The sequence below is a fragment of the Colobus angolensis genome, unplaced genomic scaffold (assembly GCF_000951035.1).
Source record: "Colobus angolensis palliatus isolate OR3802 unplaced genomic scaffold, Cang.pa_1.0 Scaffold23, whole genome shotgun sequence".
NCBI classification, from domain to species: domain Eukaryota; kingdom Metazoa; phylum Chordata; class Mammalia; order Primates; family Cercopithecidae; genus Colobus; species Colobus angolensis.
This window is the reverse complement of record NW_012115488.1, coordinates 5,969,105-5,984,456: the sequence shown is the minus strand read 5'-3', so window position 1 is coordinate 5,984,456 and position 15,352 is coordinate 5,969,105. Positions and strand designations below refer to the sequence as shown.

General features: G+C 33.4%; 1 protein-coding gene across 5 annotated transcripts in view; it reads right to left on the bottom strand.

Annotated features, from left to right (window-relative positions):
• Positions 1 to 15,352, bottom strand: part of RASA1 (RAS p21 protein activator (GTPase activating protein) 1) — a 130,398-nt gene that overhangs the window by 5,809 nt on the left and 109,237 nt on the right. For all 5 annotated transcript variants that reach the window (XM_011944238.1, XM_011944241.1, XM_011944242.1 and 2 more), the window contains 10 exons: positions 13,988 to 14,065; positions 11,846 to 12,003; positions 11,265 to 11,341; positions 9,628 to 9,800; positions 9,152 to 9,311; positions 7,640 to 7,782; positions 6,355 to 6,470; positions 5,608 to 5,694; positions 2,238 to 2,305; positions 610 to 698 (listed from right to left, as the gene is read on the bottom strand). In XM_011944238.1, coding sequence (XP_011799628.1) covers positions 610 to 698; positions 2,238 to 2,305; positions 5,608 to 5,694; positions 6,355 to 6,470; positions 7,640 to 7,782; positions 9,152 to 9,311; positions 9,628 to 9,800; positions 11,265 to 11,341; positions 11,846 to 12,003; positions 13,988 to 14,065 — 1,149 coding nt within the window. The remainder of the gene's footprint in view (positions 1 to 609; positions 699 to 2,237; positions 2,306 to 5,607; positions 5,695 to 6,354; positions 6,471 to 7,639; positions 7,783 to 9,151; positions 9,312 to 9,627; positions 9,801 to 11,264; positions 11,342 to 11,845; positions 12,004 to 13,987; positions 14,066 to 15,352) is intronic.

Below are 15,352 nucleotides of genomic sequence, written 5' to 3'. Positions count from 1 at the left end.
AAAACATGTATTAGTAATTTTACTCCTAAGTTCAGCTAATAATTGAACAAGTATGAAAGGAAATGTATGTAAATATATGTTACAACAATAACAGGGACAAATTGGAAGCCATCTAAATATCCATTATGAAGAATAATGAGTTACCTGTTTCCACATATGGCAAGAAGTCTGTCACATATTAGGTGACAGAAGCAGGAGGCATGATATCCCAACTGAATATTAGTCATTATCCTTAGATAGTACAGTTACATGTAGGTGTCAAAAAAAAAAAAAATCTTGAGTTTTAATATTTACAGTGAAGGTTTACTGTGAAATAAAATTTTTAATGAATTTTTGTATTAAAATGTACTCATTTATTGTTTTTATGTTAAAAGTGGGAGAATTTGAGTACACTGGACCTTGAAAAATTTGTTTTCTATAATGGCTGAAGTGGTGTTTTTTAAAATTCCACTATTAAAATGTAAAATTTAAACAAGATGCTTTAAACACAAACATAGCAACAAAAATAATCTTTCATTGCTAAAAATTTCACTTAAGCCAAATTTTATCATTTTATCATGTCAAACTTGCAGTCATAAATTACATTTTAAAGTATCAAAATGTTTTTACCTTAGCTCCAAATTCCACAAGATTTGCTAAGTTCTGCACAGATTTAGCCACTAATATTAGTGTTCTTGCAGCAATAGGAGATGGGGAATCTGGAAGAGAATTGGGCACAGCTAATGACACCAACTCCAACAGCACTTTCAGCTAAACCATTATAAATTTAGCACTTTAACATTTCTTTACTGTGAAACTACTACCCATTCTTCCATTCACAACTCAGAATGTTTTTTGAAAAATTTTTTTTGAAAAAAAAATTTATGATCTGTATAATTCAAAAGAACTTGAGTTAAAAGAGGAAAACTGAATATGCTTATCAGTGCTTCTAGGCTTGTGAAAAGGGTACTTACAAAACGCAGCAATTTCCAATGGTTGATACTATTTCAGAGGACCTCAAAGCTTTACCTTTATCACTAAAAAAGACTGTCACTCCTCCCATGTTTTGTGACAGTTCACAAAGCTAATTTTGGCCTACTCAGGTTAGCAATCTGAGCAATTCCCTGCTCCCAACATTATCTGCAATCCAAATAATTCACTTAAAGCACAAGAAGCAAGATAAAATCTAGGACCTCTGCTTTATTTTGAGGAGAAAAACATGAAATTTAATAAACTTTTAAAATATTTTAAAGGGAAATCATGAGGCATTTCCCTGTAGAACACAGATAAGTAGGATGTAAATGACAAGTATTGGTGTCTATTAAATATAAGCTCTGGAACTTAATTATTTAACAGTAAAATCCCATAGATAATCTACCTGACTGCCTAGTTTTAGATAGTGTTGTCTGAGGCAAACATTCAGATGGATCTCTCCAAAAGAATTTCAAACCCTTAATCTTAATGGATTTGTAGATTTAACTACTTTAGTAGCAATAAAAGATAATTACAGAGACGTGATGGCTATATAAAAGAAAAAATTAAGACATTTCCAAAACATTTTTAATACAATTTTGAGCTTCAGATTATTAAGGTAAAAATTCTAGTTCCTGCTGTTTATAATGGTTCATTATTACATTCAGAGTCACAAATATCCCTGTTATCCTTTCTTTGAAAAAAGTGTGTAACACCTGAAAGTCATCTCAAAATGGGTATATGGGTAATAAAACTGGATCAGGTTTACTGAAGTTTAAAATGGCCAATTTACACTATATAACTGGTGACTTTAAAAATCTCTAATGAGAGGAACCAGGACTGCTTTCTTCATACGTACTCACAGAATACTATTCTAACTGTAGATATCATTTAATTTGATCTTGAAGATCCAGCTAGCAGCAGTCTAGCAATGGGCTAAGCAAAGCTCTTCCCAACTTGAAAAAGCCAAGTTGCAGACTACAAGAAGTTATTTATTATAAAGGTTTGAGACACAATAGCATCAGAAAAAAAGGTGGAATGTGTGTAATCATGCCATCTCAGATTAGATATGAGATGGAAGAAAAGAAAACAAAAAGAAAAAAGCTGAAGAAGCACAAGGAAGGAAGGAAGGGTGCTTTGGAGTACTTTATATATGCCAAGACTAGAATTGGATAATCAAAAAAAAAAAAACTAGATTTAATTTATTTTAAGAGTATTCTTGTCTAACAGTGTGAAACTGTTAATTGTAATTTTTTGAATTTTGAAATTTATCAAAAGCTGATTACCTGAGATGATATTGAACATCCGTGGATTCAGGATGGCAGGACAGATGAGTCGAAGAAAAACAAAACCACTGAATGGGAGGGAAATTTTTTTTTTTTTTTTTTTTTTTTTACGACGTAGCTCTCTGCTGCCCAGACTGGAATGCAGTGGTGCAGTCTTGGCTTACTTGAACATCCGTGGATTCAGGATGGCAGGACAGATGAGTCGAAGAAAAACAAAACCACTGAATGGGAGGGAAATTTTTTTTTTTTTTTTTTTTTAGAAAACACATATATAATGTGTTACATTAAAACAATACATATAAAACAGAATTTTTAGTACTCATAGAACCATAAACTTCACCCTAAACCAATAAAAGAAAGCCCAGACACAGAAAGCTTTAAGAAAACAGTAAGCCAAAGCATCATATTTTAAGAATATATATATATATCTGCTTCCTGAATGTATTACTCACTTTTCCCAATTTAGAATTTGGATTAACTTTGGGAAAATGTTGTTCATCTATAGTATTTACTGTCTTGCTTACTATTTATTATTCCAGGCCTAGTAGTCATGTGATACTTAAAGTAGTATCCTCGGGAACCCTAAGAATTTCTGAAATACCACAGGAGTATAAATAAACTTTTTATATTATATAACCATAATTCTGTACAATTTCAGAATTTCACACATCCTCATTTCTTAATTTATTTAAACAAAACAGCTTTAAGTTGGCTGCATTGATTTTGTTGATGATTCATATAAAAATAAGAATCCATTGCACTAGAGAAAAAGTGACTTATTGATAAATGAAAATGTCTATAATGGAACACTGGAAAGGTTTTTTTTTTTTCTTCTTTCTTTTCTTTGAGATAGGGTTTTGTTCTGTCACCAAGGCTTGAGTGCAGGGGCCCTCAATCACAGCTCACAGCAACCTTGAACCCCTGGGATCAAACAATTCTCTTGCCTCAGGCTCAGAGTAGTTAAGACTACAGGTGCACATCACCATACCCGGCTAATTTTTTTTTTTTTTTTTTTACATTATTTTTGTAGAGAACAGAGTCTCAATACGGTGCCCAGGACAATTTCAAATTCCCGGCCTCAAGCAATCCTCCTGTCTTGGTCTAAACGTGTTGAGATTACAGGCTTGAGCCACCATGCCCAGCCTGGAAAACTTTTAAGGCAAGACATTAGGAATTCTAAAGTTTTAAAAAGTTGTCAAATTACAAAACAATGGCAAAAGCAAAAATTATACTAACAGCTGTCATATATTATTTTATCTGCTAATTTTATTTTGGGACAAGTTAAGTGTGAAAATGAAGCTTGCATAGATACTCCTATTCTGCCTCCTTTAGTCACTGGTAGGGAGGATATGTTGTCATGTAGATAATTTCTCTCTAATTTCCTTTTAAGAAGAATCTACACTAATAACCTCTTGTCCCATGTAAAGACAAGCATTATTTCTAAAATAATGAATTATGCAATTCCTTCTACAGATTGATAGATGTAATCTATGTAAAGACAAGCATTATTCGCAAAATAATGAGTTACGCAATTCCTCTAGACATTAATAGGCAAAATCTCTGTTCTCTGTTAGAGTGGGTTACCCAATTTCTCAGCATTTACCTTTGAACATGTACCTGTTTGCTAATTTTTGGACTCTCAGAAAGTAGTTACTTCTCAAACAGCATTTATAGGAATTGTAATATATTGGCTGGGCATGGTGGCTCATGCCTGTAATCCAACACTTCGGGAGGCCAAGGTGGGTATATTACCTGAGGCCAGGAGTTCAAGACCAGCCTGGCCAACATGGTCTAACCCCATCTCTGCTAAAAATACAAAAATAGCCAGGTGTGGTGCTGCATGCCTATAATCCCAGCTACTTGGGTGGGTGAAGCACGAAAATCACTTGAACCTGGGAGGCGGGGGTCGCAGTAAGCTGAAATCACACCACTGCACTCCAGCCTGGACAACAGAGCGATACTCTGTCTCAAAAAAATAACAATTAAGTCTTTAATTTTGGACTTCTGAAATTTACAGAATCTTGTGTAAACTTTACTTGAAAATATTGTCATAATTATACACAGTAGGTCTATGAGCCTGAAACATAACCTTGGCAAAAATGCCCTAAAACACCCTCTTGCATCAGTTCAAAATTTCCTGCTGTGTTTGCTTAACAATTATACTTGTTTGAAACTTACAAATTTATAGAACAGTTTTAATTTACATCTCACACATAACTGTGCTGGAATATAATTCTTTTCTATTCCTCTCAATCACCATTAATGCCAAGAAAAACAGAATCTGTAGTTCTTAAATATTATGTCATATCATAACCAAGAGAAATTTTATCTGCCCCCCAAAAAAAGAAATAGAAGACCCTTGACAAAATTTAGGTTGGAGGCAGGATTAACACACATTTTCAAAACAAACTGTAATAATGGTGTTAATGGTTATCTAATTATTTTACATATAGCATGGCATGACAGTGTATATTCTAAATAACATATTATTAGAAAACTGCTGTATTCCATGATGCTTTTGCATTAAACTTCCATTTGCCTGGAATTAGTTGGGGTATTGGTTGGAGTATGCTTAACAAAAGCAAAAGCCTACAAGTAAGACTTAAGGATATCAGATTTGGTCTTAGAAAGTTACCTTTAGTTGTGCCTTAGCCACCAGCTTTCTATATAACCTTAGTTCAACAACTTAACCTCTCCAGACAGATCTGCTTCTTCATTGGAAAGTAAGTTAGAATAATGATAATTAAGTAACCTTATATAAGCTCCCAAATTCCATGATTTGCCAAAGCAGTTCTTCCTACAGAATAATGATAATGAAGTCCCTTTATATAAGCTTCCAAATTCCATGGTTTGCCAAAACATTTCTTCCTAATTATGGTACAATGAGCAGACTGAAACACAGCTTCAGCACTACATGTTCTGGTTACAGATTAGCTCAGAGTCACAGATTGTAATAAAGCAATTAATATCTAAATCAGTCAATTACTGCTCTTCTCTTTTAGTGCCAATCAATGTGTGAGTGTATGTATGAAGAATGTTATATGAAGTTAGCTACAGATTTTAGTTGTATAACTTTTAACCTCATCCTGTAAGGGTTTCAAAATCCCCAATACTTGACTATAAATGAATGTTCATGTTTTTAGAAAATGCAAACAGTAGCTAAATCTCATAGTAACTTTAAGTTTAGCAGCCATTTGGACTTAGAAAATGTGCAACAGGGCTTTGACATAAAAGCCAAAGAAAAAAAGCATTGAATTGTATATTGTTATTCTTCAATTTTTCACATTATCCATCTATCAGTTACTCTTCAGTTTTTCACAATTATCCATCTATCAGTTTGTGATTTAACAAATGAATTGATGAGCCTTACCTAACAACTCTTGTTCTCATTGTGGTATTTGTAGGCCACTTATGCTGAACAGATTTCTGTAAACACCCATAAATATATCTCAGTGTCCTGCCAAAATAACACAATCATCTCAACACAGAAAGCAAGTGAAACTACTGATCTCCTAGCAGCCGAAAGCTTAATTTACCCAAATATACCACAGTTTAATAAAACTGGCCTTTTCCCCCAAAAAAGTATTTTGCCACAGGTAATGAGACATTTAAAAGGGGTAAGGAAACCTTTATCGACTAAGTTTATCATCATCAATTTATTCAGTCAACTTCCTGACATTTACTTTAAGATACAGAGAACTAACCAGCTGCAAACTCTGGGGAGAAAGATTTAGACTTAGGTTAACTTCTGCCTGAACAAATGAGTTCACTAATACTGGAGACCTAAAAGCATATTAACAGAGTGATTAAACTATCAAGTATAGACTAAATGGATAGACAAGATATCTTTTACAATCTCAAATCTGAAACTATAAACCTCTATTCACTCCCCAAGCTACTATACAAACCAAACATATTGGCTTGTACAAAAACAATGGGTGGTTTTATTAAGACAGTTATTTTCTTTAAATATAATTCATCTTATAAAGATTAACCATGACTTTTCCAGAGTATAATAATATTAGGACAACAGAAAAGCTTTCACATGTTTTAGAAATAGAAACTTCTCAAGACATAGATACACAATTTCTTGTCAAATGAAAATTTCACCACTTACGGTGGAAGTATTTCTGAAGCCATGAATATTTTCTCCACAAGCTCTGAAAGTATGTTCAATAGGTGTGCTAAATTAGTGTTCACATCTTCATTTTTTTCTAACTTTGATGGACTTAACTAAAAGAAGGAATAAATCAATAGAAATGCATTGTTGGCAATGACAAATGCAAATGAATTGAGGAAAACAAGTAGTTGTAGTTTTCAAAGTTCTCTATTTTTCAGTATCTCTGTGTGTACTAATCTTTTTCTTTGTATAAATGGGAGTTTTTAAGTAGTTTGCTCTATGGAACTCCTTCTGGTAGGTTTGTTACCATTTATTCCCAATTACCCAACTGAAAAGCAACCAGTGGTTAGTCAATTCTATTTATTTGAGGGTAAAAAAAGCTGATTAAAAGCCTTTTCTGAATGAGGCTTATTTAATGACTAATAAAAATATCAAATGTCTTAGGCAGAATCACAAACCTTTCTCAGAACTTTTCCTGTAACCCTTCTGATCTAGTGTCAGCAGAGAACATTTATCTATGGAAGTCCGAATTCCGCAGCCTATCTCTAAAGTCCAGAGACTCCCCTACCCACCTGCTGCACTTCTGTGTCATCCTTATGTTAGGCTAACTATGGCATTACTCCAGATTTCCAAAATTAAATCACTGATTTCTTCCCTTCAGGTTATTAGTACGAATTGACACCTTCGTGCAGGATTAACATTTGCTAGGTCCCAGTGTCCACTGTCGAAAACAATTCCTTAAACTGATTTTTGTATCAGATCTAAAATATATATTTCTTTGTAGCTGCTTTACCATTAAAATGAGAGAATATATGTGTGAGATTCCACTTACTATCTTAATAGTTTATTATGAATTTATACTGAAGCTTTAATAATCCTAAAAAGATGTTTTTTGTTTTAGTCAAGGTTATCTCATAATTCTCCTCTCGCAAAAAAACCTTCAAGGACAAAGCTAGATGTAATGAAGTGCTATATAGGTCATATGATAAGTCACTAACAAAACCTTCAATGTATGTTATGCATGCTTTCTGTAAGTAGTATATAGATTACTAGTGCAGTAGAGGAAATGACAAAAGTATTTTCATGAATTTCTGGTGCAACTTGATGGTTTTTAATCCCAAAATAAAGTACATCTTTTTTAAAAAGTCCATTTTGCAGAACATTTTTATAAATGTATTAGAGACAGGTATAACTGCTATGAGGAATAATTTTAGAAATTTAATATTTTCCTTAAAATGTAATTGGCTACAAATTATTACCTACTAAAACATTAAATTCTTACCTCACAAGACTGCTTGCTTTCCATTATCTTTAAAATAGAGTCTTTCAAAGCATGATGAACAAACTGTGTAGCAGTGGCTTTCATATACTGCTCCATCAAGGTGCTTGCAAGTGTTGTGGCTCGAAATAGGGTAGTGGCTTCATCTACACAAATATTTACATTAGATTATTTGTAAAGGACTGACCTAATGTGATCAAATTGGAAATTAAGTGAATTCATTTTACCTCAAAAGGAATAACCACTTAAACGTACTTTTTGCATGCAGCATTGAAGTACTAATTACAATGACATCCTATACTTCTACAGACTTAACTCTGTAAGACTTTCATATGTATTACCTCATTAGATCATAAACAGGAGAAGGGATTAACACTGCCATGTTCATATGGAAAAATGAAGTCTCAGAATTGTTATATGTAAGATCAGTTAGACAGCTAGTGACAAAATTAGGACCACAAATTAGCTTTCTTGCCCATTGACCCCATGCTTTGAAACTTTGGGGTTTATTTACAATTAAGGATATAACACAAAATCCCAGTTTAGATTAATTTATTAGCTTAAAACGTGTCTACTGAGTTTCAGTAAAATTTTAATGAAATACAAATGCTACGGAAAAGATAAACTCAGTGTAAAATAAGGACCACCATTTTATCTATTCCTTGACAAATCTATATTTTGTGATGACAAGGAAATAGTTCTAAACTTCACTGTTTATTTGGGGAACCTAGAAGCAAGAACTATTACTGAATCAAAGTGCCGGGGCAGGGGGTGGTGGGGGGGCTGGTGGATTATTTTGTAAGCCACTAAAAGCACTGTAAGTCCCGCAGCTTGGGAACTCTACCTATCTATAAAAGTTAGAAATAAAATGCAACTGACACCCAGCTTCTGTGAAATGAATAAGTAAAATTAAACAAGACCTGTAATCCCAGCACTTTGGGAGGCCGAGGCAGGCGGATCACCTGAAATCAGGAGTTCAAGACCAGCCTGGCCAACATGGTGAAACCCCGTCTCTACTAAAAAATAAAATAAAAAATTAGCCGGGTGTGGTGGCATGTGCCCATAGTCCCAGCTACTCGGGAGGCTGAGGCAGAAGAATCGCTTGAACCCGAGAGGTGGAGGTTGCAGTGAGCTGAGATTGCGCCACTGCACTACAGCCTGGGCGACTGAGACTCCATCTCAAAATAAATAAATAAATAAATAAACAAGAGAATGCAATTAAATATGCCAGATAATCAAGCACTATGAGCCATTGATGTAGACACAGATACCACTTTCTTGTGGCTTCTAGTACTTATCTGCCAAACTCTGCATTAGAAAATATCAGCTCCCCATAGTAACCAACATAATCAGAACTGATATCCAGCTGCAGTTTTTAATGAGGGAAAACAGAATAACTTATTTTGCAATATAATTTTAACAATTTAGTATATTCAGAGAGAGAGTCCATATACCCTTGATATAAAATCTAAACCCAGTTTCTTAAAGTGTCACACTAACATAGCCGTACTATACCTTCCATGCTTATTTCTCTGTCATTTAGTGTGCATAACAACAACGATTCAAGCTTTTCGTGAAGAAAAATCCTCAGTAGGATGCTGGCCAGTAGTGTTCGGTCTTGTCCACATACATGTGATAAAGCATAGACTACATGAAGTTCCTTTTGCAGTATAAGCTAAAATGACATTTTAAAAGACTGTTTAAAGTACATAGCAATAAGCATGCTCCATGAGACTAACAAGAAATATGTTCTTTCACAAGTTCTTATATTTAAAATGATGTCCCATTGAATAAATTTATTTAAAATAGAATGAATTCATAATCTACCTATTTCTACCAAAATCACACTATAAAACAAGGTTTTAAATCTTCTCTGGTGTCAATGTGCTACTAAGCTATGAATTACTATGTTTAGCTTAATGGATTTTTTATTAAATGTTTAATGTTTCTGTTAATTCCAATGAAAACAAGACTGATAAATAACTTAATACCTCTTTAAATTCACTGTACTCTTCTTCTGGCATGATTTTTTCCATAGAGTATCGTGCTCGAACACGCAGGGACCCTGGTTCAATACCTTTTAATGGTATATGGGAGCTGAGCAGAAACCATTCATCTGTGGCATGCCCTTTCTGTAATCGGCTCAACTGGCAGCGCATAAATACTTGGGAAGAAAAACAAGCAATTATTGTCTAAAAAGATAACATGATAATTAGTCATGCAAGTAAATTTTTCTGGTGTTCAGTCTTCTCTATGGTGTTAAATGCTTTTCATTAAAGGAGTTTCCAATAACATCACAAATTCAATATTTAATTGCTTCATTCATTTACTGAATGTCTACTGTGCACTAAACTCTGATAGGTAGGGAGTATAGAGATGATTGAGATGTGGTCTTTGAGTTGCATAGAGGTCAATTTAGTCAAGAAGGCAAGAAATCAATTATGTTTCAGCATTAAGTGCTGTTAACAGTGGTGAATGCTGTTCGAGTACAGATAAATAATATCTAATTCAGCCTGTGGAGGTGAAAACTCCACTTTAAACAGGTAACCCTTGAGCTGACAAGATCTGGAGGTGTAGCTAAGAAGAAAAGTAGTGAAAAAAGAAAAGAGAGCACTTCAAATATAAGGTATGGCCTTCCTTCTGTGTCATTACTGTGGGGTTTGGATTTTATCGTAAAAGTAATGGAAAACTAAAATTACTAGAAAAAATTACAGAATAAACATTTTATAGAGGAATATTCAGGCTCTGATCTGTTAATACATATCACTTCCTTCCCTAAGCCTGAGTGTTAAGAAGGTATTAACCTAATTCACCCTGATGTGAATTGGTAAATCCCACTGTCAACTGCTTTAGCAGCAGGATGGAAGGAGTTGTGCTACTGAAGACAGGAACTGGGAGCCTTTGACTACCAGAAGTGAATAAATGACATATTCAAGTTTAAGGGAAATTTTTAAATAGAATACTTTTTTACTAATATGCTAGTGTAATCCCAGCACTTTGGGAGGCTGACAGGCAGATCACCTGAGGCCAGGAGTTCGAGACCAACCTGGCCAAAATAGTGAAACCCCGTCTCTACTAGAAAAAAGTACAAAACTTAGCCAGGCATGGTGGTGGGCGCCTGTAGTCCCAGATACTCAGGAGGCTGAGGCAGGAGAATCGCTTGAACCTGCGAGGTGGAGGTTGCAGTGAGCCAAGATCACACCACTGCACTCCAGCCTGAGCAACAAGAGCAAGACTCCATCTCAAAAGAAAAAAAAAAAGAAAAAAATGGAAAAACCTAAAAAGTAGAAAGAAGGGATGAGGGCAAGCCCTACAAAAAGACTGTAATCATTTTCTTATTCTTCCTATTCATTAGAGAAAGGAGGGTGGCTAGATACTTTAATCTTAATTGCTTAACAGTATGTACAGTTGAACCGTCTTGGTCTTTTTCTTTCTTAGGTATACTCTTTCTTGATAATCAATACTTTAAGATAATCAATACAATAATACAGAAAGAAACTATCTCAAATTATACTATGTGCATTTCCGATTTTTTTTTTAATTTCTGTTTCGAGACTATTTCATTGTGAATTTTAAAAGTATATAAAACATGCTTTCTCTATTTTAGAAAGTTTCTGTATCAACTTACAGATATCAGGATCTTTGCTTTTCTTTGTTTTATTACTAAGAGTTATTTCAAATCTATTGATGTCAGGAGGAAGATCACTAAAGGAACAAGGAGAAAAAGAATTAACAAAATGATTTGGCATCAAACTACCTTATTTCTTTAGTTCTAGTATCAAATAAACCCCCATTTCTGCCAAAAAAAAAAAAAAAAGTGAGTGTGCTAGACCTAAAACCAGATTCACAATGTATTTTATTATTTGGTATACAGAAGACACGCAAATTACACACTTTTCCTACCATCTTTAACCTCCTAAACTAATAATTCATTCAAATAAGTACTGGAAACCTTAGTAAACATTTTGTATGTGTGGGTTAGTAAAGTTTTTTGACTTGCTAATAATTCATGTTAATAACTAAGTGGAAAAACCAAGGGCATAGCACTTTACAAATAAAGGTAAACAAATACAACAGAAAAAAAAAATATATAGCTATTAGGACACCTGGATATGGTACCTTGTTCTGATCGTTTAGAGACCAAAAAAATAGAAAGAAACGCAATATGGTAAAAGAAAATGATTAATGTAATGATAAAATAAGACTTACTCAAAGACAAACTCTTCTGACCACACTGGGTTTTGCCCTTCCCTTGCATGAGTTTTTGCTACTTGCACACTATTCAGGTAGATGTTACAATATGGATTAGTAAAATGTTTTACTGGGAGTTTATGGGCTTCTTCAATATGTAAAACAAGGCTGCTGACCTAAAAAAAAAAAAAAAAATTATTACCCTAGGTTTCTAGAATTGTACATTTCAAAAGCAATTACTCTAAGATACAAAGCCAAAAATAATGACTTATTTTCCCTTTTTTTCAGAAAATATGAGCTTTGGTTATATTTTTCCTTTATATATGACATACTTAAAACATTCAAACATTTAAAATAATTCTTCCCACCTAAAAAGATAAAACAATGCAATTTTATTTTACAAGTTATTTCTCCCACTATATATATCTTGGAGAAATAATGAAATACATCTTTTCTACCATAAAACAATGATAAAGAGAAAATGAAGAAGAAAATTCTTTACTAATGTAAGTAAACAACTGTCACTACTCAAATCGAAATCCCGTATGTTATATAATATTTATCTGGAAGATTCTATTTCTATACAAGAGTTCCACAGCTAAACATTTTTAGAACACTGACCTTACCTTCTTATTTTACAGGAAAGGATACAAACCTAAAGAAACTAAGTTATTTGTCAGTTTGGATGCCAAAACTTAGATCATCTACCTTCTAGTATCAGGTCCTCTTTCTCTCTTGCCATATACTACTTGTGTGGCCTTGGACAAAGCTGTCCCTCTAAGCCTCATCTTTCTAATATGTAAGTATAAAGTCTACACTACAGGTTGTGATAAGGATTACAAACTAGTTATCCCTCAGTATCTGTGGGGGACTGATTTCAAGACCCTCACCTCTCCTGGCAGATAACAAAGCCCAAGATGCTCAAGTTCCATATAGAAAATGATGTAGTATCTGCATAAAATCTATTGTAGTATCTGCATAAAATCTATGCATGCCCTCCTGTATGCTGTAAATCATCTCTAGATTACTTGTAATACCTAATACAATGTGAATGCTATGTACATAGTTGTTACACTGTATCTTTTTATTGTATTTTTTTTCTGAATATTTTTGACCCATGGTTGGTAGATTACAGTGATGCAGAACCCATGAATAGAAAGGGCCAACTGTATATGTACATCACGAAATCTCACTGCCCACTGATACATAAAAAGTGTTTGAGATGTTAGCTATGATTATGTTAAACCTGCAAATGTCAGTTTAATGGCTCAGGTTTCATACAAAATACAACTTGCTCTTATTTGCAAAAATCCAATCTGATTTTTGATAGCTTACAAAATGTTACAATGTTATGAAGACATGGCGATTGTGTGTCTACTTAAATTTCCCTGGCGAAGAGCCAGACTTTGGGTTACAGGGACTATTTAGTCACCTAAATGTCAACCATTATCCACTCCCAGTAGAACAGTATGTTAATCACTCAGCTTATCAGATATTCACATGAAGAGAACAGGAGACACTTTGGTCAGTAAATATTGTACTCAACTTTCTTTAAAACCTCTAGAATGTCAAAATTTGCCTAACTTCTTCCAATTATATAGAGATTACTATAAAGAAAAAAACCAAGAAATGGAGGTTATAAAGTTACCCTTGTAAAGGCAAAAAAGAGAAAGCCTAGCTTAACTCTCCACAAATCAAAGTATAGGGCATGTTACAGTTTCAAATAAGATTAAATATTTCCTAAGAGTTAAGCAGTAGGTTTTAAAAGCTGTTCTTCAAAATGAAAATCCCAGAAAAGTTTATTGGGATTTGTGCTATAAATCTGATGATCTTTTCAATGTTCTACTTTTTTGAAAAAGGCCAAAATAATTTTTAAAGGAAAATTAAGTGCCCAACAGAACAGTTTCTGCTGTGTTGGTTTAGTATTGTTATTTAAAGTGGAAGAATAATCTTTCTTATGTTTTTAACAGTTGGCATTTTGGACTAAGAAAGAACATTCTCTTTCATAAAGAAGTAATGTTTTCCTGCTACTAAAGCAAGTGGCAGCATGGCTTAACCCCTCCTAAGATATGATGTCCAAAACAGTTCAGATAAAAATAAAAAGAGCAAAGCGTTAGAGCAAACTGTGACAATTAAAAATCAAAGAAAATTAAGCTTCACCTGACGAAGGCGTTTATTGGATGTCCCTGGACTACTTTTCCGTAAATTGCAAAATGCCTGCAGACCTTTCATCCAATCCTACAAAGAAAAAAAGCATTTCAAAGAAATATACACTAGTTTATTTGGTTTCCAAATCATCAGTTAGGTTTTCTTTTTTTTTTTTTCAAATTCAACAATTCCTTCCTTCTCTAGACTGCCATTTTGATTCTCGAACTATATTGCACTTCATAACAACAACCAAAACAGTTGTAATTCTATATAAATCTTTGTTTGAATTTATGTATTAAACGCATCGAGTGGCCATTAATTAGCCAAAAAATCAAATTTACATGAAAGAAACTGTTTCTCCCAAACATACTACCTTGGGGGAGTTAACTGTCAAGTATAATTAAGCTGTTACACTTGAGGAAGGCTTAGGTGGAATTTAACTTGATACATTTTTTGAGAAGGGGAGAGGGCTGATTGTAAAACCAAGTGATAACGTGATGACTGATCCCATGACAAGCATGCTAATCTATACTTTAGGCCATGATACAGGTAGAAATGTATAAGGCGATTTGGGTTATTTTTAAGCTTTTAAATATAACATTAGATTTTTAAAATCATTTTAGCCTAATATTCAAATCAAATAGCAGCCATATTTTTAAAATGTTTATCTAGTGCTTTGGGGGAAAGGAAAGAACTAAGGTTTATTAAAAATAAATCTAAATATTCACTTTGGTTTTTACATGTTTCTGGAAAGCTGTGTTCTATTGCTTTATTCAATTATGTCTTTAGTTTGTTGGCTATTTCAGTGAAGCTGAAGTTTATCAATACTTAGAGACAGTCTTGATATTACAGCAAATTAAAACCAAATCAGTTACCATAGCTTTTTGAAATAGAAGAGAATAACCAGAGACCCCCACAGCCCAACAAATCGACAAAAACTGGAAATACCATTTATGGAAATATATAAATATTATGTATAAATACATTTAAAACATATTCTAAGTCAGGCTGCAAAACATGCTGAAATGTCACTATGGTATGTGACACATTTTTATTCAGAAAGACGGACGATGGTAAAATAATTAGAAAATAGGATGCTGAAGTTTAAATTTCTAACTCAATTTCTAACATTTAAAAAAATCATGTAAGTTACCAAAATGTTTTGAGCCCTACCTTTCTCATCTAAAAATTAGGGATACATAGCCATAAAATTTTATGTGCATTACATGTGAAATGAGCATTTAAATGAGATATTTTATAAAGATGTTAAATATGACATTCAGTTACGAGCTACAAAACACAGTGGCTCATTCAAGTTTATTCTGTGAGTCTCATGCTAGGATCCAGTTTTTTTTTTTTTTTTTTTTTTTTTTTTTT